Source organism: Bos javanicus, chromosome 10 (assembly GCF_032452875.1).
Source record: "Bos javanicus breed banteng chromosome 10, ARS-OSU_banteng_1.0, whole genome shotgun sequence".
Taxonomy (NCBI): domain Eukaryota; kingdom Metazoa; phylum Chordata; class Mammalia; order Artiodactyla; family Bovidae; genus Bos; species Bos javanicus.
In genome coordinates this window covers 36,417,403-36,442,330 of record NC_083877.1, presented here as the reverse complement: position 1 = coordinate 36,442,330, position 24,928 = coordinate 36,417,403, and the positions used below count along the sequence as shown (strand labels likewise).

Genomic DNA, 24,928 nt, shown 5'->3' with positions numbered 1-24,928 from the left:
TAAAGGCGCGGGTCTTCCGGTACTGACCAATAGGATGGCTGACTTCCCTTCCACCTGACCCACGATCTCCTTCACACCTCCCCAAAACCTAGGCGCCAAACGGCGTATCCAGGCAACAAAGTGCGCGGCAGAGCCCCGGGTTCACGTTGTCCAATGAGGACGCAGGAAAAGAACTTGGGGTGGGGCCTGAATAGTCTTTGAAACGGTGGCGCCGACTGCGGGAAAATGGCTGCTCGGCCGCGGAGGCATATCTCTGGAATTGCAAAGCAGCCACAGGGTGACTTCTGTGATGGGGCTAAGAAAGCGATTGATGAACCTTCTTTTGCGACTTCCATGGAGTGGGACACGCAGGTGGTGAAAGGGTCTTCGCCGGTCGGCCCCGCAGGGCTGGGGTTGGAGAAGCTGCCGTCCCGCCCGCGGCTGCCGCAATGGCTGCAGCCCGAGAGATGCGCCGTGTTCCAGTGCGCGCAGTGCCACGCCGTGCTCGCTGACTCTGTGCACCTCGCCTGGGACCTGTCGCGGTCCCTCGGGGCCGTGGTCTTCTCCAGTGAGTGAGCGCGGCGCCTTCTCACTGGGTGACTGAGAGCCGGCTGGGAGGAAAGCGGGATGAAAATATGGAAGGAAATTAACTCATTTGCCAGGAGTGGGGGCGGGGAGGGGGCGGGGCGCGAATAACTTTTTATTATATTCGTGACCATGATGAGCCTTTCTGGCTGGGAGAGGTTTTCCCTTTCAGTGCCTCACAGGTAGTCACTCTGACCTGTGTTTGTCTTCTAGGAGTCACAAATAATGTAGTTTTGGAGGCTCCGTTCCTAGTTGGCATTGAAGGTTCGCTCAAAGGCAGGTACGTACTGAAAATATCAGAACTGTCTCTAGTTATTTCCTGACTTATTGAGGCTGAAGAGCGTGGAACCGACTTGGACCAGAAGTTTTTTCCTATCTTCCACTAGGAGAAAAGTCTGTTTCGTTTATACAGTGTACTTGAAGAATGCTCTGTTTACCTGATTGTCTTGTACGAACTTGATGTTTTAACGAAATGGAAAAGATATTTGTGTAAAGGTTTTAAGATCTGAGGGCCACATTTCCCTCGTGGGTTGTGCAAGTGAAGTGAATTTAAGAAAATTATGTCCAGGAGGGGAAAAAAGAAAATTATCTTCAAGTGAATCACTTTTTATAAACTGTAATCCTTTGACATAACTAGGACTTATACACTTGCATTAAACCTGGAATTTGTGATAAACTACAGTAGGACTAATTCTGCTGTAACCTAGGAACCTGGAGAAAAACACAGGTTGAAAGTTAGGTCCTTGAATACTGCCTGGTGAACTTTGCCTCGTGTCTGTACTGTGATTTAGAAGTGACAACAGAGTACTCAGTGAATTCAGTACAGAGCTCAATTTTCAGTTGATTTTAGCAGCAAGACAATTCATTTTGACCATTGTTTGGTCCAATTTTAGTTTTAAATAGAGTATGTTTAGGAATTCTTAGTTGCTGTACTCAGTAACCAGGAAGACTTCTGTAGCTCCTCTTACCCAACTGAAAGATACTCCTCATCCTTCCAGGAGTGTATTCCCACCCAAAGGAAACTGGGAAGGAGTGGCGGCCTGCTTGGAATTGGTTCATTTGGGGCCTGAGGCAGAAGCTCTTTGAATATCTTCTTAGAGAGAAATACATCTAGCTAGATCTATGCTGTCCAGTACTGTAGCCACTTGTCAGATGGTGGCTACTGAGCACTTAAAACAGTGGCCATTCTGAACTGAAATGCTGAGTGCAAAATACACATAAGATTTTGAAAACTTAGTCCAAAACATTGAATAATTTAAAAATATTGATTACATGGGTTTTGCTGTTGTTGATGTTGTTTTTTTGTTTGTTTTTGGCCACACTGTGCAGCTTGTGGGGTCTGAATTCCCAGACCAGGGAGCAAATCTGGCCAGGGCAGTGAAAGTGCCCAATCTTAACCACTGGACCCTCAGGGAATTCTCTTGATTACATGTTGAAATAATGTCTTTGAATACTGAGTCACATAAAATATATTAAAACTAATTTCACTTGTTACTTTTACCCTCTTTGTTTTTTTAAGCAAGACTAATAGAAGATATAAAACTACTTATGTGGCTTGCATTCTTATAGACAGTACAGATCTAGATGGTTTTTAAAACACTGGAGAGAAAGTTCGGTGTATTTGTATGTTTTTGAAATAAGGAGAGCCATGGGACTCAGCAAGAAGAGATTTATTGTCAGTAATTGGTTCACTCGATTATGGAGGGTGAGAAGTCCCAAGAGCCATGGTTGACAAGCTGGAGACACAGGAAGGCCAAAGGTTTAGTTCTAGTCCAAGTCCACAGGCCTGAGACCCATGAGCCAAAGGTTTGAGTTCTAAAAAATACAGTATTGCGTGTGTAGTGTGGGACTTCATTTACCAGTAAGTTTAGTGCATTTGTTCCTTGGTCTTGTTTAGTGTTCATTGACATGACTTTGTTTATTTTTAGCCATGCAGTTATTATACTTCATTAGTACTGTTTTACTGCATAGTATATTATGTTTATACAAATAATTTTTCCCTCATCAAACCACTCTAAATCGCTTTTAGTACATGCATGGCAGTTAATTTTTTCTTAAACATTTCTTTGTAATATTTAGATTTGTATAATATACTAGCAAATAAGGTAAATTAGTTACTCAAATGGTTTAAATAGAACTAAAACCACATTTCTTTTAGAGGATAAAAGAAAAATAAAGTAGATGACTTGCTAGGGTCATATAATTTCTTTCTTTTTCATTTTGTCTGGGTAATTTTTTTTGTTGTTACGTCTGCAAAAAAATCCTGATTTGCATTCTATTAAATTGCTTAATAAGCCCTAGTCAACTTGACTGTTTTACTTCAACTGAAAATTGGCTTAATAGTGGCTAATTTATATGGTTATGTGTAGTTTTATATGTTTAAATGTTAATCTGATTAGTTAGCTCTTTTTCTGCTTTTCAGATATAAATTACTTTAGCAAAGTGACAGTTGTGTATCCATGACTGCTTTTGTAGCCAGAATTCACAAAGTAATCTAGGCTGTAATTAACCTTTCTTGAAAGTGACATTTCTTCAGTCTCATTCCTATTATATTCTAGCTTTTAGGAATGAGTGCAGAGATGTTATTTTGTATTTGTTCCCTGATTTTCTTTCTTACTCATATCCTGTTTTTTTTTCCTCCAGCACTTACAACCTTTTATTCTGTAGTTCCTGTGAGATTCCCATTGGTTTCCACCTATATTCTACCCATGCTGCCCTGGCTGCCTTGAGAGGCCACTTCTGCCTTTCCAGTGACAAAATGGTGTGGTAAGTAGACTTAGATTTTCTTCAGCAGATAAATTTTAAAACATTTTCCAGAAAAGGCAGAATGTTTGTATTAGAGAAGATGCTAAAGCCAGGTGCTATACTGCTCTTACAAAAAAAGATGGCAATGGGACCAAAATATAGTCTCATAATACATGACTATTGTAAATGTCTCATAATAATACTGCGTGTTAATAATCGTACTGTGAGGATATTCTTTCATTCCAGGAACTTTTGGAAGGTGAGGCAGAATAATGCTGTGGTAGACACTTTTCCAGCTTGTGCCCAGCCTCTGTTTGCCTCCCACAGTGGGGACCTTGTGGCCATGTCTGTATCCCACGTGATACTACTCCCGGGCGATGGGATCAGGAACAGACCTGACCTATGCTAAGCCAGTCAGGCTTTTTTACCCTAAGAATTTGAAATAAAGGCATAAAGACATTGGTCATCTGTAGATGGTACAGGTGCTGCAGTGGGGAAGTGAAAGCTCTGGGTTTGGGGTAAATATTTTATTTGTTGTGTGTGTAAATGCAGAGAAATTTTGTCTGCAGAAAAAGAATGAAGCAGATAAAAGTAAAAAATAATTATGTGGCCTTATAAAGTCAGAAAAAGTTCCCTATTTGTTGTTCCTTCTTATGAATTACTTTAGATATTTCTAATTATAAATTCTACTTTTTGTTAAGCTTTTCTGTTATTTCAACAAATTGAAACATCCATCAAAGTCTTATCATTAGAAACAAAAACAGCCATTGATAACCAGGTGCTATGCTTTCCTCAATGTGTTTTTAAGAAAACGGGCTTAGAGATGTGAAGGAGCTAAAATTTGAGTCCATGTCTTAACTCCAAAGCCTGTTTTTCCATTCATAAAACAGAAGTTTCCTTCTTCTCTTTTTAATGTGCTTTGATAAACCCCTTTATCATGAGGTTCTTCAGTGCAGATTTTTAACAGGAAATATGGTCTTGAGATGGATTGGGATTTGTTTCATTTTCTAGTTCATTCTTAAATAATTTTTATTTATTTAGAATTAGGTTTAGAGATAACGAGGAAAAGTATCTCTAAATGTGTGCTATTAATAACCTCAAATCTTTTAGAAACAGTTTAAGGAATTACTTTAGTACAGTTGTAATTGAGTTTTTGCTTAGGGAAGTAAGCTTTTAGTAACAAAATTTTAATATAAATTTGGAAAAACATTATTGATTTTAAGTAATGTCTTAAGTCTTTAAAAATGAGGAACTGGACTCAAAGGTCAATACATTCTTCTTGATTAAGGGGAAATCAGGAAAACTAGATACATGTATAACTAAATCACTTTGCTGTACACCAACACAATATTGTTAATCAGCTATAGTCCAATATAATATAAAAATAATAAAAATTAAAAAAAAAAGAAATTAGAAAAGTATAGTAGCCCGAGTCTGGGACTGTGATACATCTATGTCTGTGGGTATTGGAATGAATTTGGTTGCTAGTAACAGAAAACCTAAGAGTGGCTTTAAGAACAGGGTGGGACAGTTGGCTACTCGAGGATTATCCAAGTAGCTCAGCCACGACAGAGCTGTGGGTTAGCATCACTGGTTCTCATGGCCTTTTTCTCTTGGATGCTGCAGGTGTTAAGCATCACATCCATAAGTAGCATCCAGAACTGGAAGGAAAAGGATATGGAAAGTGTGGGAATGCAGGGAATAGGTCCCTTAAGCTGGGAAAGCAACTGTGTGACAGTAGGGAATAAGATTTTCACAGTTAGCCTAGAACAGTTATGATTCATCTCTTAGGACTGGGCACACTGCTGCCCTAAACAAAATCTGGGTTCTGTTAGCAAGAAAGCCTTGAGGAATGGCTGTTGGGTAGGCAACCAACAGTATTTGTCACAATGTGATTACTTCTAACTGTGCTACACAGTCTACTGGTGGTGTGTGAGGCCTACACTCATTACAGTTATTCATGTGACCCTGGTTTTCTGGCTTTAGTTTGTCCTGGGATAATTTTGACTAGTGGATTCCGGGCTGGAAAAGGGTGAGATGAGGCATAGTGTCTCTGATAACTTGGTAATTGAGAATGTTTCTCCTGCGAAATACATTATGAATCTAGAAATGGGTGTCAGGAAGAAGGCAATCTTTGCTTGACAGGTATTCCAAGTTTGTTTCCTTGATCTTAACTGTGATATGGTACTAATGTTTTCTCCTTATGCTCTCTATCTAGCTACCTCTTAAAAACAAAAGCCATAGTAAATGCATCTGAGATGGATATCCACATCATCCCTCTACCAGAAAAGGTTGCAGAGGTAAATTTTCATCATGGTTGTGTGTTTTCTTTAATATAGACAGTTCCTGATAATCTGTACCCATGAATTTAGGGATAGTGAAATGGTGGACACACTAATAATTCTTTATACTTGGTTTGGCATTCTGTATTGAATCTGTGATACAAAGCAAAATAGTGAAGCCATATTGTCAGGTTTGGTTCAGGAGGAGGTGGAGAGCTGCTGAGCTCCACATTCCTATTCTTCCTTTCTGTGCTGGGTATGGACTGTCATCGTTCATAAATCTGACCTCTTTGCAACCACCTTATGCTTAGAAATCTCGGAGGAAAGAGTGTTGAGAACTGTTATTAAGGATTCTTATTTAAATGGGTTTTACTAGTGTTTGATGGTTTTGAGTTGAAGCAAGCAGGTTTGTTTTGGTAGCTTGCTGACTCATTCTAAATAGAAATTTGGCTATTACTTTACTACCTTCAGAAGAACAACCTTAGAATTTACTGTTGGTTTTGTTTTTAGCCCTGTTAATAGTTTATTCCTTGATAATTATACATTTAGTAACCAGGGCATTTATTTTTCAGAGTCTTATGTACTTTCTGGGATAGGACAACAGTGTTTTGTTTTTTCTTTTTTGCATGGTTAAATTAAGCTTATGAAACCATGTTCTAAGCCAGGAATTGGCAAACTTTTTCTGTAAAAGAGCAGATGACAAATATCTTAAGCTCAACCATGAAGTCTCTACTTTTCAATTCTGCTGTTGTAGTGCAAAAGCAGCCATAGAAAATATATAAAATATGGATATAGTTTTCTTGGAATAAAACTTTATTAAAACAGATGGGCAGCAGGTTACCCCACAGTCCATAGTTTGCCAAACCTTGTTCTGAGCAACTAAGTTGGTGAGCAGGATCAGTAAATACTGTGATTAGAAATAATTTGTATGGGAAAGAACTTCTGAAATGGCCTGAGTAACTCCATGGACCCCCTCCTCAACAAAACTGCCATAATTAAAGCAAATGACAAAGAAAATAGCTACCTTAAGTCTGTGGAAATTTTCTTCAAGGAATAAAGCAAATGAAGAGATATTCAAGAAAGTCTATGAAACCTTGGTAAGAGCAGTGAAAGCCTGTGGTGTTCGAGCCACAACCTGCTCCCTCCCTCCCTCCCCTGCACCTCCAGCTCAGAGGGAGGGAGACTTCATCTGGGCAGATACAGCCAAGAACATGGGGATCCTTTTCTGCTAGCTATCAGCATTTCTCATTAGAAGCTCTATTCTAGGCAAGAACAGGCATTTGTAGTCTGCAAGTTCTGCCAAGTAAAGGAAGGTCTGATGAGTGTCTCATTAAATAGAGGATGTTCCTAAAGAAAGAGAGAGAGAGGAAAAAAAAAGAAAACCTAAATGGAAATCCTGGAATTGTAAAGTGCAATAAATAACTGAAATGAAAATTTCAGTAGAGTGGCTCAACAACACATTTGAGTTGACTGGAGAATCAGCAAACTTGAAACAGATTGATGAGATTTGCAATCTGAAGAAGAGAAAAAAGAATGAAGGAAAATAAACTAGCTTAGTTGGATACCATAAAGCATGCCTAAATATGCTTCGGTAATGGGAATACAAAAGGGAGAGGAAAAAGAAAAAATGTTGAAGGAAATAATGGTTAAAAACTTCCTGAATTTGATGAAAAACAATTTACATGTCTAAAGACCTTGATAAACCTCATTTATCAGGTAAGATAAATGCAGAGAGAACTATACCCAATACACAGCAAAAATGTTGAACACTAAAGACTGAAAAAAAAGCAAACTTGAAAGTAACAAAAATGATTCATTATGTCCAGGGGCACCCAAATAAGATTAATGGACTCTACAGTGATCTGCTTAAGCAAAACTTCCCGATGTATTTTGAATATTCTTGAATCTTAAAAAGTAGATTTGTGCTATGTCAGAAATAAATTGGATTTTCTTTTTTTTTTTACTAAGACTTATCCATGATAACTTCATACAGCTGAGTAACACCACTGAGTTTGGTTTTAGATATGGCTATTCTAAGCTGGAAAAAAAAAAAAAAAACCGACTGAAAACCATCTACCAGAAACATCTGTGCTAAACCTGACAACCAGAGCTACCTTTGAAGGCCATTAGCAATTAAAGACAGACATATGTTACTGTGAACAAGAATTTAAAAAATTCTTGCTGCTGGAAAAGAGGGAAAGACTGCTTAATGCTTCTGTCGCCACAAGCTTTCTGATTGCACTTTATTCTTGTCTTCCCAAGTTTCGGAGTTAACACTAACCTGGTGATAAGGGCTAGGAAGGAAGGAGACCAGAAGTAGCAATACTCAGCATCAGTGACTGGTCTTTTTTCATAGGAAACTTTGTTATCTGTCACCTTACTGTGCTCTAGGTTTGTTGTATAAAGTTGTTTCATAATAGAACAAATGTACTTATGAAATGTGTTGTAGTATTACCAGATCCCAATCACTAGTTTTAATCTCAAGTGGCTTCTAGAATCAGATTGAAAGTTAAATTTAAGATGACCTGATATCTATATTTCTCTTCCCAGCTGAAAGAGAAGATAATGTTAACACATACTCGCTTAAATTCACTCATGAAAATTCTGAAGGAAATGCCTCCTGACCAGTCCAAGCTAACAAACTAATTCAGAATCAGAGGTTGAGTATCAGAGGCAGGCCTTATTGCTGTCTTCAACAGGTGCTGTTTGATCATTTCTCAAGAAACATCAACTTCAAGAATGGATAGGAAATGTGGTTTATTATGTTTACCTCTAGACTGATTTTCCAAGTGATTTGTGAAGCTGTTTCTGCTACTGCTAAGTCACTTCAGTCGCGTCTGACTCTGTGCGACCCCATAGACGGAAGCCCACCAGGCTCCCCAGTCCCTGGGATTCTCCAGGCAAGAACACTGGAGTGGGTTGCCATTTCCTCCAATGCATGAAAGTGAAAAGTGAAAGTGAAGTTGCTCAGTCGAATCCGACCCTCAGCGACCCCATGGACTGCAGCCTACCAGGCTCTTCGATCCATGGGATTTTCCAGGCAAAAGTACTGGAGTGGGGTGCCATTGCCTTCTCCAAAGCTGTTTCTAGAAGATGACAAACAGGAGACTTCTGTCCAGGTTTCATAGCTATTTGTCTTATTTTGACTTCTTATCAATTTCATAATACTTATTTTTGAAAACATTCTGATGGCAAATTTAAGAATTAAGAGCCAATGTCCCATGAATCCTCTGATCTAAAGATTCCTGAGTGGCCTGAAAATAAGAGTTGTACTTCTGTTAATTAACATTACATAGAGCAATTGTCATATGAATACTGAGAAATCATTTTTTTCTTACATGAAATACAGGTACATACATATTCCGTAGGTAATGTTCAACAAGTTAACTCCATAATATATATTTATCTTTATCTTTTCAGTTTATAACTGAAAAGGAATAGTAATAACAGGAAAATAATAAAAGGAATGGTAAAAACACCAAATATTCACCAAATGCTATTTTCTCATTACTTTGCTTTATGTAGCACTGTGGTTCAATAGCTTATCATATTATTCACTTAATAAATAGCTATAAAATATTACGCTAACTGCTAGAAATAAGCAAAAACCGCTATTCTGTATCTTCGGAGCTTATAATCTAGTTAGAGATGGACATTCAAATAACCACATGAAGGCATTTAAAATTACAGCTGTAGTAAGGGTTTTGAAGAAAAGGGACATAGAGAAATAAACACACATAGCAGGTACCTGACCTGGTTTGGGGGTCAGGGAAGGTCTTTCTGTTGAAGTGTTTCAGCAGTGGTCTGAAAGATTGGAGTTAATAAGCTGATAGAGGGAACGGCTTATATGAGGGCCCTGTGAGGCCCCTCAGCAGGCATGTAGGAGTTGTAATAGTGTCCAGAAACCAGAGGCTGCAAAGCTGTATTGGCCTCCTGAAGGATATTTGTTTTTATCCCAACAACAATGAAAAGCTCTTGGAAGAATTTTAAAGGAGGAAGCCTATGACAGGATCAAATTTTCTTTTTCAGAATTTCATTGTGGTTGTCCTATGAAGAACGGGTGAGAGGGAGGCAAGCAGACCTAGAGGGGCTGGCACTAGTAGTCAGATGATACAGCCAAGGGGTGGTGTGCACAGGTAACATGGTTCAGACGTGGCTAGTAGATTTAATAGCAAGTTCTTTCCCTTTTTGACTGCATAAAGGATATTTTCCTTTAAAAATATTTGAGAAAGAAAATTCCGACTTGCTTTATGCTTTACAGTTTGCAAAATTTGGTTAAGTAAGGAGGAAGCCTCTGGCAACAAACGGTACCAGAAAAGCTCTATTCCTGAAGAATGAGACCCAATAATAGTCTCTACTGAATCATCCTGGGGTTTCTACTGTGTATGGTATGTCTACCTCAACATATTTTATCTAAATTAAGCTTGTCTTATGTAGCTATTTTAACTTTGGATTTGCTGTTTTGGTAAACTTTCAATGGAAAATTAAATGCTTAGACTTGACATCTAATTAAGATGGCTGACTTTAAATTTTTTTCCCAAATACAAATCACGTTTACTCTAGAATCAAAGTCAGATATAGTAGACGTGTGTCAAAGTAAAGGGTAAAGTACATTCTCCCTTATATTTCTGAGAGGCACAGTAGAGCAATCTGGGAGCCAAATGATTTGGATTCAAATTGTGGCTTGGGTACTTATTAGCCATTAACTTGAAGAATTAAACTCTTCTTTTAAAATAGGGGTTAAAAGCTAACTAGGGCTACGGTGAGGATTAAATAAGTTACTGAATACATCTCATGTAATTGAGTAGTCCTTAATAGTAAATGCTTAATAAATGCTAATTATTATAACTTTAATTCATGTGGACAGACATAATAGGCAGTAATATTTTTCACATTATTCTGCAATCTGCTTCTTGTATAGCACATGTCACAGCTTTCTATACCAGGCCTCACCAATTACTTAACACTTACGTATGATTCAGTCATATGAATGCATCAGAATTTAACCATTCCTATACTGGACCCTCGTACATGTCTTTGCATATCTGTCCAGGTATTTCTGTAGGAGTGATTCCTAAAGTGGAACAGAGTCAAAGGGCATGTTCATTTCCAATTTTGGTATATGCCTTTTATAAATGTTGTTATTGATACTCACAAATGACTGACTTTTAAACAAGCCTTAGTGGTATAAGAGCTCCTCTGGAAGTCTAACATCAACGACTGGCTGATATTAATAGACTGTAAAGATATCATTTAGCATTGTATATATGTTGAATAAAAGTATTTTCAAAATTCCATGTACTTAAGACTTCCCTGGCGGTCCAGTGGTTATGACTCTGTGCTTCCACTGTGGGGGACATGGGTTCAACCCCTGGTTGGGAAACTAAGATCCCGCATGCCATGTGGTGCATGCTCCCCCCCCCTCAAAAAAAAATCCATGTACTTATAAGAACAAAAAAATTGCATATTGAAGGTTTCCAAGTTGTACACTTTCAAGCTCCTCAACTAATGGCATAAACCATCTCAGTTTTTGTTAATTCCACCACCTAGCACAGGACGTGGGAGTAGAATGTATCACTGTGTTATATGGAGTCTCAGAAATCAAAGGAAGGAACTATTACATTAGTTGTCACATCACAAAAACCACATAGCTTGTTCTTTGTTAACAGCCAAATCTCAAGGAAGCTTGTAACATCTACTTTCTTAAATTTGAAATAACTCCTTTCCCCTGAACCTTCCTCTTTAGTTACTAACTTTTTAAAGTTAAATATAAAAGCATCTTAAATGTTTTATAATAAAAGCATCTTCAATGTTTTATATATTTCAGATAGAATGGATTATCTGCAATAATTTTATCATTACTGAACTTAGCTCACTTATTTCCTTACCAGAAACTAAACATTTGCTCCTAGACCTAGCATAAAGTTGGTCCTAAATTTAGGTTAAAAATGGGGATGGCATAAGGGCATACTTTAAATGTGGTGCCTCTTTATTCTTATGGTTACCTGTTTTTTCCTTGAACTACACCAGAAACTGCTACAACTTGTTATCAAGAAACCCAGGTCCTTTGTTTGACATCTGGAGCCTACCTCAGCACACATCTGTGAAGAGGCTCCTTCTTCAATCTCCATAATTTACTGCATTATTAAAATTACCCATTCCAAATAATACCACAGTAAAATTTCAGTGTGTTCTCAGCCCATGCTGCTTTATTGCCAAAATATATATGTACACAGGTGCAGAGTTTCTAACTCTTACAGCAGTTCCTTTTTACAGCAAAGAATAAAATTTCATCTACAGTCCCAAAGATGCATAGATTAGAAAGCAAGCGGCCTTTTGTAAAACTCCAAACAGTCAATTAAAGTCTTTTAGCATTATCTTATATACCATGGGAGGGAGAAGATGCTGAGCAGTAAAAACAAGCTAGTGAAGTAAGTCTATGTGAAGGTTATTCTAATATGAATCTTTTAAAATTACCAGTGATAGGTGGTTTTAAGGTAAGGGTGAAAACATTACTGTTGCTTAAGGACTGATGATATTATTGCCAGAATACTTATCCCTGGGAGAAAAACATTTTAATCTATAGTGTGGCATACCATCACCAAAGGAGACAAAATCTGAAAATTCTAACCTTAACATATCTATTCTGACTTAAAGGTTTAGAAGTATGAGTTCCTGGAGAAATCTGTGATGTTTGGATTTCTAATATTAACATTTTAATATGCCCTAGTGGAATAATGGAGACAGAGATTAGAGAAACTCCGTGAAGAGGCTCCTTCTTCAATCTCCATAATTTACTGCATTATTACAATTACCCATTCCAATCTTTACTTTCTTTACATTCTTCAATCTTTACTGGTTTGTTTGGCAGACATGTTATTGTTAAGTACCAAAGAGAAACTTTACATACGGGATATACATATAGGATATGACATTTCACTTCCTGAACTGAGTGAAATGACTATTAGTAATTCAATTTTTAACTACTGGAAAGTTATCCAAAGGTATTTGGAATCAAATCCCACAGCAAAGATTAAAATCAGGTTGAAATAATTTTGGAAAAAATATTTTTCAATCACAGAATGTGAAACTGGATGGTGCCTAGTGAAAACCAGTCTAATCCTGAATTCTCTTCTACTTAGGCCTCTTTCAGATACAATGAATCCCATTTGTACATTTGTCATTATCACATGTTCTTACATGGATTATTTCAAAATCAGAAATCATCTCAAAAAATTGTAAGCTATCACAATAAACTGGTCTATTTTCTACATCAAGAAAATAAATGACAAGGTTTTTCTTCAAAATCGGAAAAGCTGCTCTTTTTACCTGTCATAAAAAACTTTAAGCAACAAATTATGAAGTCTAACCAAAACATTAAGGATAAAACTCTGGCTATAAAACTTTTCTTTGAAAATTTGAATACACGAACAACAGAGAAACCAAACCATAGATGTGTGTGTATTTTAAGGACTATTTCCATAAAATGTAAAGGGCTCTTTTGCTGGAAGGAACTCTTACGGCTGGTTAATAGCAGTACCATCCAAAGAGCTGCCCAGTTACCTGAAAATCCTGCAACATCTGAAATACGTGCATTATTGTCTCTATATTCACTTTCAAGATTCTAGTCTTAAAAGAGATCCAAACTTAAGCCACATAAACTTTATCAGACAAATCCCATTCCTGGTTACATCTTCCACACTGGCACTCCATACCCTTTCTGAAACTCTGCACTTGATTAGAGCCACAGCAGCTTTTTACTCAACATGCTTAGTTTGTGCTTTTTGTTTTTAAACATGCTTAGGGACTAATGGAACCAGGCAAGAGGTTAGAGGGTGAGCACTGTTATGCTCTATTCTTGACAGTCTGAATGTCTTGTGGTTGCCCCTGTTCTAGCTCCCATTTTCAATGGAAGAAAGAGTCTTTACTTAGAAAATGAAAACTAATGACCCAAACAATAAATTCAAGATAGTGGTTTAAGTCTCTATTGCTTCATTACTAATAAATGGATATATATAATTACTAGTAACCACATTAACACTGTACATTTTCAACTATGCATTAGGAATATTATACTCTTAAGAGTTATGGGCCTGCCACTATTGCTCATACTTTCATCCAGACCCAGTTTTAATAAACATGCAGAGTAAACTCTTTGACTAAGAGGAATTAGGGGAAATTACAAGGATACATGCAGTTTCCACTGTAAATACAGGTTAATAAAGTGATTGCTTAGAAATGCAGGCAGCTGCTCCACATCTATCACAATGCTGCTTCAGAATAGAGGTACAAAAGTCACACACAAAAAGGTTAAAATTAGGACCACTATTCAGTTATAAAAGGCTTAATTGCAAATTCTGGTCCTTTCGGGTAGAGAATAATGTAAAAATTTGGGAAAAGAGTACTGACAGATGTCCTCTTGGAGCAGTTAAGTTTTCTTGGCCATTTACTGACAGTGATGGCATAGAAGAGCATACATAGGTGGTATAGACGATGAAAATGCTCTTAGGCAGAATGGTTTCTGATTCACGTTAATGAGCATACCTGCACAGCTCCCTGGGGAAAAGGAGTTTATGAACAGCAGAGCTAATACAATGTAAACTCAAAAATCAATGCCCTGAAGTTTAGCATAGCCCTCTGCTTTTGAAAACTGTTGGCCAAGGAATCCTTCCAAACATGGTATAATTAACAGCCAAGCAATGTTCTGAATGAACTAGAAGCAATTTGCTTGTACCAGCAGCACCATGAGAATGTAAACTCCTGGAGGCCAAGGGTCTCTTTATATTTTGCATATCACAGGTACATAAAGAGTAAACATGGGGTCACAATATTGAAAAATAATCAACCATACTTTGAGACCACAAAAACTTAAGAGCACATTTGAGCATTTATAACTATTAATGTGGCTGTTGAGGGTAATCTTTAATTGTTCTAAGTAACTAAACTGTTGACATCACTGTAATATGCAGTGGTGTCCTCATGATCGTGCAGATGTCTGAATATTGCTTGGTTATTCCAATGCCTCTGACACCAACTGAAGGCATAGGACATACAAAGAGGAGCTATAATCATTTAATATAGCCTTTCTCTATCCTTTGGAGTTGCCATTTAAGAATTTAGTACTCAAGAGGCACTATTTTCTTAGATCCACTCTATTTCTCTTTCAGCTTTTCCCCCTGGGAAACAAGGGAACACACACTTTGGGAATCTTCAAGGTACTAAATGGCCAAGATGAACATGAGGTAAAAGCAGTCGCCCTTGTTCCACCATTACATCCAGATGTGAGAGCTGTGTTATTCTTCAGATCAAGAAACTAGTTTGCTGGGTTCCTGTTAAAATAAGCTGTCATAGACCACAGGCCTTAGCACATCTACATTAGATGATGTACTGTCTTTGGCCATTTCTTTCAGTCCTTTTGCTTAACACCTTTAAATCCTAACTCCCCTATACTAATAGACATGTGGAAAAGCCAGTTATCCAAGCTCTTGGTTTGTTTTTTAAACCATAAATATATACACACAACAAACTTTTCTCTCTTTAAAAAATGTACCCAGGAAACTAATGGAGAAAGATGAGGTGACAAAGCAAAATGTACACCATTTTATAAATGGCCTGTTGCTAAAGAAACGTCATGAGCAAAATCCCCACACGATGAGCTTCAGTGGGGATACATCAGCAGGAGTATGTTTCCAGGTTAAGCATCAGATAAGGTTAATTTAATGAGGCTCTAAAGAACCTCTGCTCTAGCAACCAAGTATTTAAACTTTGACTTAACACAAAAGTTGCTATTTCTCACATGATATATTCATGCACATTCATAGTTTTTTTAAGTACCTTTATACACTCTTTATCCAAAACATCTTTTTCCTTTCATGGAATTCTGTTGATCACAGAGTCTCAAATTCAAGTAGTAGTCTATTGTACAGCCTTGCTAATGCAACTTATTATACGTGCAAAACTGTTATTGCTACTGAAATTCTACCTCTTGAAAATTATGAGCTTGTTTTATGGCTTTTTTTTTTTTTTGCAACAGGAAATATCCTTTCCTATATACTCTGTTGTTTTGCATTCATTACCTTTTCAGAGGTATTTTTAAAAACGTTTAAATGCTTTTCAGAAGTGGATTCTCCCAGGCACTAAACTACTTGAACCAAGAGTACAACCACTTTAAATACAATCTAAGAACCTAAACCTGGGTCCCTGGAGATCTGCTGCCCAGGAGTCGATTTGTTTAAGCCTGCTTCTGCACGTGTCATACCACATTAAATCACCCCAGAAAACTGCCATTTCCAAGTTCTCAAGAGAACTTTTAGAGATAGGAATTTCTTTTCTACAGAAAGCTATGCTTTCAGAACAAAACAAAACTTTTATTTCTACAAGGAAAGCAAAAAAAGTGAAAGCTGTCTGAGGCAATTACTATAACCAAGCAGAGAATATTAATTCTCTAGCCTAGGTAGGCTCCATTTAGCTACATTTCCAATTCTCATGAAAAGGTCTGGAATCCCATCAATACACAATTCAGCAGATTTAGAAACAGGAAAAACCCATGAGAAATTCATCTAGGACACTCTGAACTACTGATCAGTGTTGTTCTGTTAACATGTAGCATACTGTAGATGGAAGCATAAATGGCCTGCAGATTAGAAAAAGTCACTTGAGCAATAAACACAGAATCTTGGTAACATGCAATATAAAATAATCTGATGCAAAAGGAGTGGGAAAACAATAAACCTACCAGACATACAATGCGAAAACAGTGTAAGAACAATCTCACTTCAAACTTAAGAGAGCAAAGCCGAATCATGAAATAGGGCCTCATTTTGATGTAAGGTTTCATAAAGACACAAAGGCAACTGCTTTCCAGCTACCTCATGGAAAGCTTAAATATCCTCAAAGACAGTATCTCATGTTGTGACCCCACATTTCTATTCCTAAATGAGTACTTTTGGCTTTAATCTCTTTTTCCCCAGGGAGAATATCACAGATTCAAATATTTATGGAAAAAAAAAGGTCTAGGTTTCCCAATCTTTTTACACTATTATTTTCTGTAATTCATCCTGAAGTTTAAAGTATTACTAGGCTCATGCACTAACCCCTAACATGGCACTACAATATGCTACCAAGCACTAATGCTTACAAAACTATACACATCTCAAAATGGAAGACATTGGTGATTTTGTTGTTCTTAAACAACTTGTAACATTTGTCCACAAGTATTTAGAAAAAAAAATATACATATATATATTTCTATTGCACATATCCCGTTTTTGTTCAACTTTTTAAAAGAAAAAATGCCAGCTAACATGGATGAACAAAGTAAAGGAAGTAGGCACAGCTACAGACCGAGGCATAGTCCTGCCTAAAATTACAACTTTTGCCATCATGAAGTGGAACAAAATACATCAGGGAAAACAATGTAGGAGTAAACAATGGGCAAGTACAACTGGAATATACCCATTTTGTTAAATGCCATCTGATGAAAATCATGCAAGATGCAGAAACAATTTGAAAGAAAGCATTAAGCAGTGGTCTCTTAGCTGTGAAATGAAAATATGTAAAGCAACTTGAGAAGATGAGTCTGATACACACACACGTATTTAAACAAGCGGGAAAGACAGTTTCACTGGTGCTGCTGGTACACGTCTCTTCTATACCCTGCCAAATGATTCTTGACGAAAAAAGGGGGGAAGATGGGTTTAACAAACAAATGTTGATATTTTCAATGTACCAACGGGACTCATATAGGCAGGTTCCATTCCTAAAGCATTCCTACACTGTTTTTTGACAATTCCAAAATACTGAGAAAACATCAGGAAATGGCTGAGAAGTTACTAAGAGAAAAATTTAAGTTACCTTTATCCAAGCTACTTTGACTATGCTTTACACTGAGTAATTGCTCACAATTAAAGGAAATTATATTTTATCTATATTATGTAATTATTTTGCCAAAATGTTTTATGTCCATGCAAACTAGCTGACCATTAACTAATGATTAAGAATGCTCAATTATTTTCCACTTTTGGCTGTTTCTATCACTCTCAAATTCTGATAAATCTTTCCCAAAATTTCAGCAGCATAGCACGTATGGCCCTGGGCAAACATTCCCTATATCACAGAGATGATCTAAGATGATTTGATCTTAATTTCATCAAAGCAGCTTTAAATTCTTTCTCTACTCACAGATTTATTATAAAAGGTTTCCTTCTTATGTAAAGACCTGGAAATTCACACAGTGGTCCTCTGTTGATTTGCAAGTAAGGACAGCTTTACCCTATAGACTGTTCATCAGATAATATATGTTTTAACAGAAAGGAAGTACATTACTTTTCTTAATGGAATTATTTTTCCTGTTTGAGAGGGTTTTTTTCCCCTTTTTTTCAGACTCTGAATTTTTCTAAATCTACACTGAACCAATCACGTTTGGGTACATTTCTTCTTGAGGTCCATTCTCTGATGAGAAAGTTCAGTTCCAACTGGAGAAAGTTACCTGAGTCCAAGCCTTTTCAGTCAAACATTACACCTATTGCCTAGAAAAACAAATCAAATACCCAAGAACCCATCTTGGGTCAAAGGAAAAAAGTTATTTATCCTTTTACAAAAAACAGAGCTGTAAGCCTGTGAAACACCATAAACTCAGACAGAGCTGCATAAAGCATTTTCACTTCTTTTTCCTAGGGGAAAGGAGTAATACGGAAACTTTCCTCCTTTTTCCCTCCACTCCTCTATGTCCATAGCTGAGGCAGTTCATACTGTAGGGTCCATCATATCCTCTGAACAGAAAATCCACTTATGCCATTTTTCTTCCAGCCTTAGCAGCATGTAAAACCGAGTCTCAAGCGCTATGTAAGACTCCACAAAAAAGAATGAAGCACTTTGTAATACAGTAGGTCTCTCATGCTACAGAAGTGAAGAGGGTTCCATCACTGGAGTCAAAACTGTTGTTTCCTTTTACCAGTCTTTCACTAAACCCAAGCATGCATTCATAAGGTTAGCATCTGCACAATGTGGTCATTCCTTAGATGAATGAAAAAACATTTAAAAATATCAAATACCCAAAGATTTCTGAGAATGAAGTCAACCACAGCTTCCTTCTCCAGGAGAAAAATTCCTCTTATCATCCCAAACTGTGGGCTTACATATGTAAAAATAGCTATTTATAGGTTTGTGATGGTTTATTCACATATGGAAGTAACCTTGTGATATCTTGTCTTTTTACTTCTTTATCACATCAAGAGTTTTATTGCAAAATGGGACCTTTGTTCTTATCTAGTAAATCCATGTCAAAGGATAAGCCAGGATTTAGATACATATGTAAGCCATCTCTTTAAGCATCTCTTTCACTTCACATTAGAACATATATCTGGAATTTACTGTTGCAAGTCTCAACTGTGCTTATCATGATAGTGATTAAAACTGGAAGACAAAAAAACCCCCAAACCCTGATGTCATACCGATACCTGCTATTTATATTCAGTCTTCTTGTTTGGAACAAAAGGTAAAGAATTCACAAATATCACCATCAAAGCATCTGTTTCAAACCAGACATCAGCCTTCAGCTTTTGAAATATCTTTCTGATTGAGCAAAGAGCAGCTGAAGATATATGTCAGTCGCTTCTCTTCCAGGAGAATCTGGCGGAATGACTCTACCCCAGGGCTTCTCTGTGCTGAATTTGAGTGGGCAGCAAAAAGAAGAGCAGCCTTTCCAGTCCAAGTCATGGAGGCAAAGTATAGAGAAGAGACATCCACATTTCAACAGGGAAGGTGACCAGATAAGAGAAGTAGGACTACCCTACTCCAGGAGACAATGCAGAAATACCTGGAAATACAAAATAAATTAAAAAACAGAAGGATTAAGATAGGTACTTCTACAGGAGCTTACTTTTTAAAAGTAGTATTTAAAAACCCAGGAAAAAAAAACTGCTTGGATTGCATATTGTTTAAAAGAAAATATCCAACCACACCACCAAATTCAGTATTATCAGAAAAGTAGAAGCAATAGCCAGAAAAAATATGTAAGTATACACAAAAAGTTAGATTTATATAAAAACTAGTATTATATAAAATGAGATATACATACCAATTTCATATTACACAAATCAGTAATATATTCCAAGTTTTTATAACCATGAAATGATTCTATGTAAAACATCTGTGTTTAAAAGCAGTACTGTACTTCAAAGGTGATGTTTAAATACTTAACAGGCAAAACCATGTGTATCATCTTACTAAGAATTATCTTCAACTACCTAAGACTAAGAGTGAACAATAAAAAGTTTGTAAACTATAACCACAGGTAAAACAGTATGTACTGTACCATGATCACCCAATGCAAGCATGTAAAAGCAGCAGCAGTTCATTGGAATTGAACATAACACTTAAATTGTAAATATTTGCAAAAGTAAATCAGACAAAAAAGGACAAATAATGTATAAAGTCCACTTACACGAGGTACCTAGATGAGGCAAATTCATAGAGAAAGAAAGTGGAATAGAGGTTACTAGGAACTGGGGGGATTGGGGGAGTGGGGAGTTATTGACTACAGGGTATTGAGTTTGGGATGGTGAGTAAGTTCTGGAAAAAGACAGTGGTAATGGTTGGACAACAATGTGAATATACTTAATGCCACTGAACTGCACATTTAAATACAGTTAAGATGATAAATTTCATCTATATGTGTATGTGCTCAGTCGTGCTCGACTCTTTGTGACCCCATGGACTGCAGCCCACCAGGATCCATGGGATTCCTCTGTCCATGGGATTCTCCAGGCAAGAGTACTAGAGTGGGTTGCCATTTCCTACTCCAGGGGATGTTGTGATCCAGGGGTTGAACCTGTGTCTCTTGCATCTCCTGCATTGGCAGGTGGATTCTTTATTACTAGTGCCATCTGAGAAGTCTAAATTTTATGTACATGTGTATATAAAATAACAAGTTACAAATGCATATCGAATGCTTACTTAAGCTTACAAAAATGGCCAATGGTGACTGGCTAACCAGTCTTCCTAGCCCTCCATTTTTAGTATGCAACAGAGATTAAACAACAAAAACCTCAATTCCAAACCTAACTAGCAAGACTGCTGACAGTTCTGATTTAAAACCTACAAAAGGCAAATGTAAATTAATTCAGAATCAAATAGAAGGAAAAGAACTACAGAACTTGCCTTTGGTATAAATGCAGCAGAGGAAATGAGAGGAAAAACTGAGAAGATCCACAGACAGGCCTTAAGAATGCTATAGAGAACAGAGCTATTTCATTATAGAAACTTAATCTGGCTAGTTCAAGGTTTGTACCAGCCACTAGACTTTTCTGTAGTTCAGTTTTAACTGGTAGTAATGTTGAAGGGGAAAGCTAGTTCTTTCTACAAATAAATATGCTGAAAGAATTCTATGTAAACCAAACAAGTACCAAAGAAGTTTTTTTGTGTGTGTTTTTTTAAATGTGCCTTTTCCTTAATGCTATTGCAGCTACATGGATGAACCTAGAGATGTCATATTAAGTGAAGTAAGTCAGAAAAAGACAAGTTTTGTATGGTATCACTTACATGTGGAATCTAAAAAATGATTTAAGAATGTGTTTATAAAACAGAAACTGACTCACATAGAAAACAAACTTATGGCGACCTCCGTAAGTTTGTCTTGTGTCCTAAAATGAAAACTCCACCAGGAAGGAACCTGTTTTGTTCACTGAAATCCCAAGCACCTAGAATAGTGTGTGACCCATAGTAAGCACTTAATAAAAATCTGTTGAATAAATGAATGAATAGCAGGGCTCTTAAATACACTTAGCCAACATGAGCTAAAGTTTAAAGACATGTTCTAGAGTCGCCTGGAAAATCCCATGGAAGAGTCGGACACGACTGAGCAACTTCACTTTTACTTTTCACTTTCATGCATTGGAGAAATGGCAACCCACTCCAGTGTTCTTGCCTGGAGAATCCCAGGGACGGGGGAGCCTGGTGGGCTGCCGTCTATGGGGTCGCACAGAGTCGGACACGACTGAAGCGACTTAGCAGCAGCAGCAGCAGCAGCAGCAGAGTTAGAAGAAACTACACCTATACACTGTGATCTATAAAACTTACACATACATTCTGTAAAGGTGGTGCCTTACTAGGCATTTCTGGGTCCCTAAACTCACTTGTTTACTGCTGATGATACAGGAAAAAAGTAATTTACTTTTAATTTATGAAAGTAAAGGTTTTATATTAAAAAATTTGACTTAAGAGGATGAAAAGATAAAACAGGAATTTTCAATGTAGCTCTTGTGCCTGCTGGATCTGAGTCAAATGACTTTGTGTAGTAGTCAGCTTCTAAGGTGTTCCCCCCTTATTGCTGCCCCTGGTATTTAACCCCTTTAATTATCTGTTCTAAAAATGAATCAAGGTTGAGCTATGTAACCACTGTATAATAAAAAATTTTGACTGCCCCTTGTCCCTAGAGGGAGACTACAAATCTCTGGAATTTATGGTAAGTGAACCAGTGGAAATTAAACAACATACTCCGACACAACCAACAGGTCAAAGAAGAAATCATGAGGGAACTTTGAAAATATCTTGAGGCAAGAACTTCCCTGGTGGTCCAGAGATTAAGAATCCACCTTCCAATTCAGGGTACATGGGTTTGATCCCTGGTCAGAGAACTAAGATGTCACATGGCAACTAAGCCTGTGTGTTGCAATGAAGACATAGTGCAGTCAAAAAAGAAAAATCTTGAGACAAAAGAAAACAAACACAATATACCGAAACTTACAGGATGCAGCAAAAGCAGTGCTGAGAGAGAAATTTATAGTTGTAAATGCTTAAATTGAAAAAGAAGGGTATCAAATCTACAACCTGACTTTATATATTAAGGAACTAGAAAAAGAGTAAAACTAAACCCAAAGCAGCAAGAAGGGAAAAATAAATATTAGAGCTCAGATAAACGGAGAACAGAAAAACAACATACAAAACCAACAAAACCCAAAATTGGTTCTTACAGGGTCATTGGAATCCCTGAATCTGCAGCCAGTTGGTCAGAAGTAGAAGTGTCCTGAGGTTCCTTCAAAATACAGCTGACATCTAAAGTAAGGGCAGTCTTCTTGGGGGTCATGTCCTTTGACTTGGGTGGAGGGGTCTGCATTAATTCCAGATGATTAGTGTCAAAATTGTATTGCAGTATACTAGTTAGTGTTCAAACAATGAGCAAAAGAATGAGGAAGTGAGTGACTAACCTCTGAGGCAAGGTCAGAGGTGGGACTGAGGCTCCTGACTTGTTCTGGGATAAGCCAGCTGCTGTATCATAAGGACACTCAAGCAGCCCTGGAAGGGGCTGACAGTGGAAGGAACTGAGGCTTTCCACCACCAGCATGAACTTGCTATCCATGTGAACGAGCCACCATAGAATCAGACCAGATGACTACCATCCCAGCTAGTATCTTGACTATATAACCTTATGAGACGTCAAGCCAGAAACCATCCAAGCTGCTCCCTAACTGCTGACCCACATAAACTGTGAAAGATAATGAATGTTTATTGTTGTTTTAATCCACCAAATTTTGGGTAATTAGTTATATATCAATAAATAGCTCATACACTTTGCTTCCTCTAAGGACGTGAAGAATGATATACCATAGGAGTTAAGTACTTTCTTACTTTGCTATGTAAATTCAGAACACATTTCATAAAACAAAGTCAGTATCACTGTCATTCAAATTAAGTTTTAGTGTCCTATTTGAAACAAATGGAGGGTTTGTTAGACAGTTTCCGCCCCCAAATATGGATAGACTATACTAATATACATCTGCTTAAGTAGATTTATTTCCTCCCTATAAATGAAAGTACACTATACACCTTGTTCTGCACCCTGCTTTTTCCTTTAAAGTATACTAGAGATCATTCTCCACCAGAATTTAAAGGTGCTTTGTAAATACAAAAGCACTTACTTTTAAGTACCAAAGCACTGATTAGTGTTTATCAGTTCCCTATTGATTTATAGGTTTCTATACAAATGTAAAATTTCTATTACTCAGGCCCAATATGGAGTCCCTTATGCTAACCCCACATCACCAAACCAAGACTTTAATACCTAACCTAACTGCAGTTTCAACCTCCTGCAGAAATGTAACCTTTAACCAGTCAGTCTGGAATTGCCTGGTCAGCAGGACCCTTCTGTTCCTCTTAGGAGGATGACCTTCCCTGAAATAATGTATTTTTTGCTAATAATTCCCTGTTTCTGCCCCATTCCCACCTTTCCTCTTCTACAGCTCAGTGGAGCTCCTTTCTGTCTGCTAGATGAGAGGCTTCCTGACTCATGAATCATTTAATGAAGCCAATCTGATCTTTACTCTGCTGACATAATTAAAAAAGACACACACACCCCTATATTAACAGCAGCATTATTCACAATAGCCAAGACGTGGAAACAACCTAAATGTCCAGCAACAGATGAATGAATAAAGATGTGGCACATATATACAATGTAATACTACTCAACTATAAGAAGAACGAAATAATGCCATTTGCAGCAACATGGATACAACTAGAGATTACCATCCTAAGTGATGTCAGAAAGAGAAATACTGTATGATATCACTGATGTGTGAAATATAAAATATGACACAAATGAACCTATTATGAAGCAGAAATAGACTCACAAACATAGAGAACAGATTTGTGGTTGCAAAGGGGGAGCTGAGGTAGGAGAGAGATGGAGTGGGAGTTTGGGTTACTAGATGCAAACTATCATACACAGAATGGATGAATAAGGTCCTACTGTATTAACATAAGAAACTATATTCAAAGTCCTGGGATAAACCATAATGGAAAAGTACATAAAAAAGAATGTGTGTGTGTGTATACATGTATAATTAAGTCACTTTACTGTATAGGAGACATTAAGACAACGTTGTAAATCAACTATGCGTCAATTAAAATTAATTAACTCAGCTGAATTTTTATTCAACAGTACATGGACTTAATTAAGGTTATAAATCCAAGCAACAAAGCCTTTTCTCTACAAGCTTAAGATAAAGATGCTTACCAACTAAAGGGCACTTATTCTGTTTCCTCCATTTTTATTCCTTTTCTTAATATTAAAATATACATAGTTGGAGCTTCTCACTTACCTTTTTTCATTTTTTAATTGTAAAATACACATAACATACAATTTACCATCTTAACCCTTTTAAGTGTACAGTTCAATGGCATTAAGTACATTCACATTATTGTGCAACCATCACCACCATCCATCTCTATAACTCTTCGTTATCACAAAACTGAAACTCTGTACTGATTAAATAAATCTTAATTTCCACTCCCTGAAGCCCCTGGCAGCCATCCTTCTACTGTCAGGCTCTATGAGTTTG

At 37.2% G+C, this 24,928-nt stretch overlaps 1 protein-coding gene across 1 annotated transcript; it reads left to right on the top strand.

The window, feature by feature from the left end:
* The first annotated feature begins 126 nt into the window (after window positions 1-126).
* On the top strand, window positions 127-13,553 carry OIP5 (Opa interacting protein 5). The gene is made up of 5 exons (XM_061430821.1): window positions 127-547; window positions 778-844; window positions 3,208-3,330; window positions 5,528-5,609; window positions 8,142-13,553. The coding sequence occupies exons 1-5, from the start codon at window positions 226-228 to the stop codon at window positions 8,235-8,237; spliced, it is 690 nt and encodes a 229-aa protein (XP_061286805.1). The 5' UTR covers window positions 127-225; the 3' UTR covers window positions 8,238-13,553.
* Window positions 13,554-24,928: the final 11,375 nt, after the last annotated feature.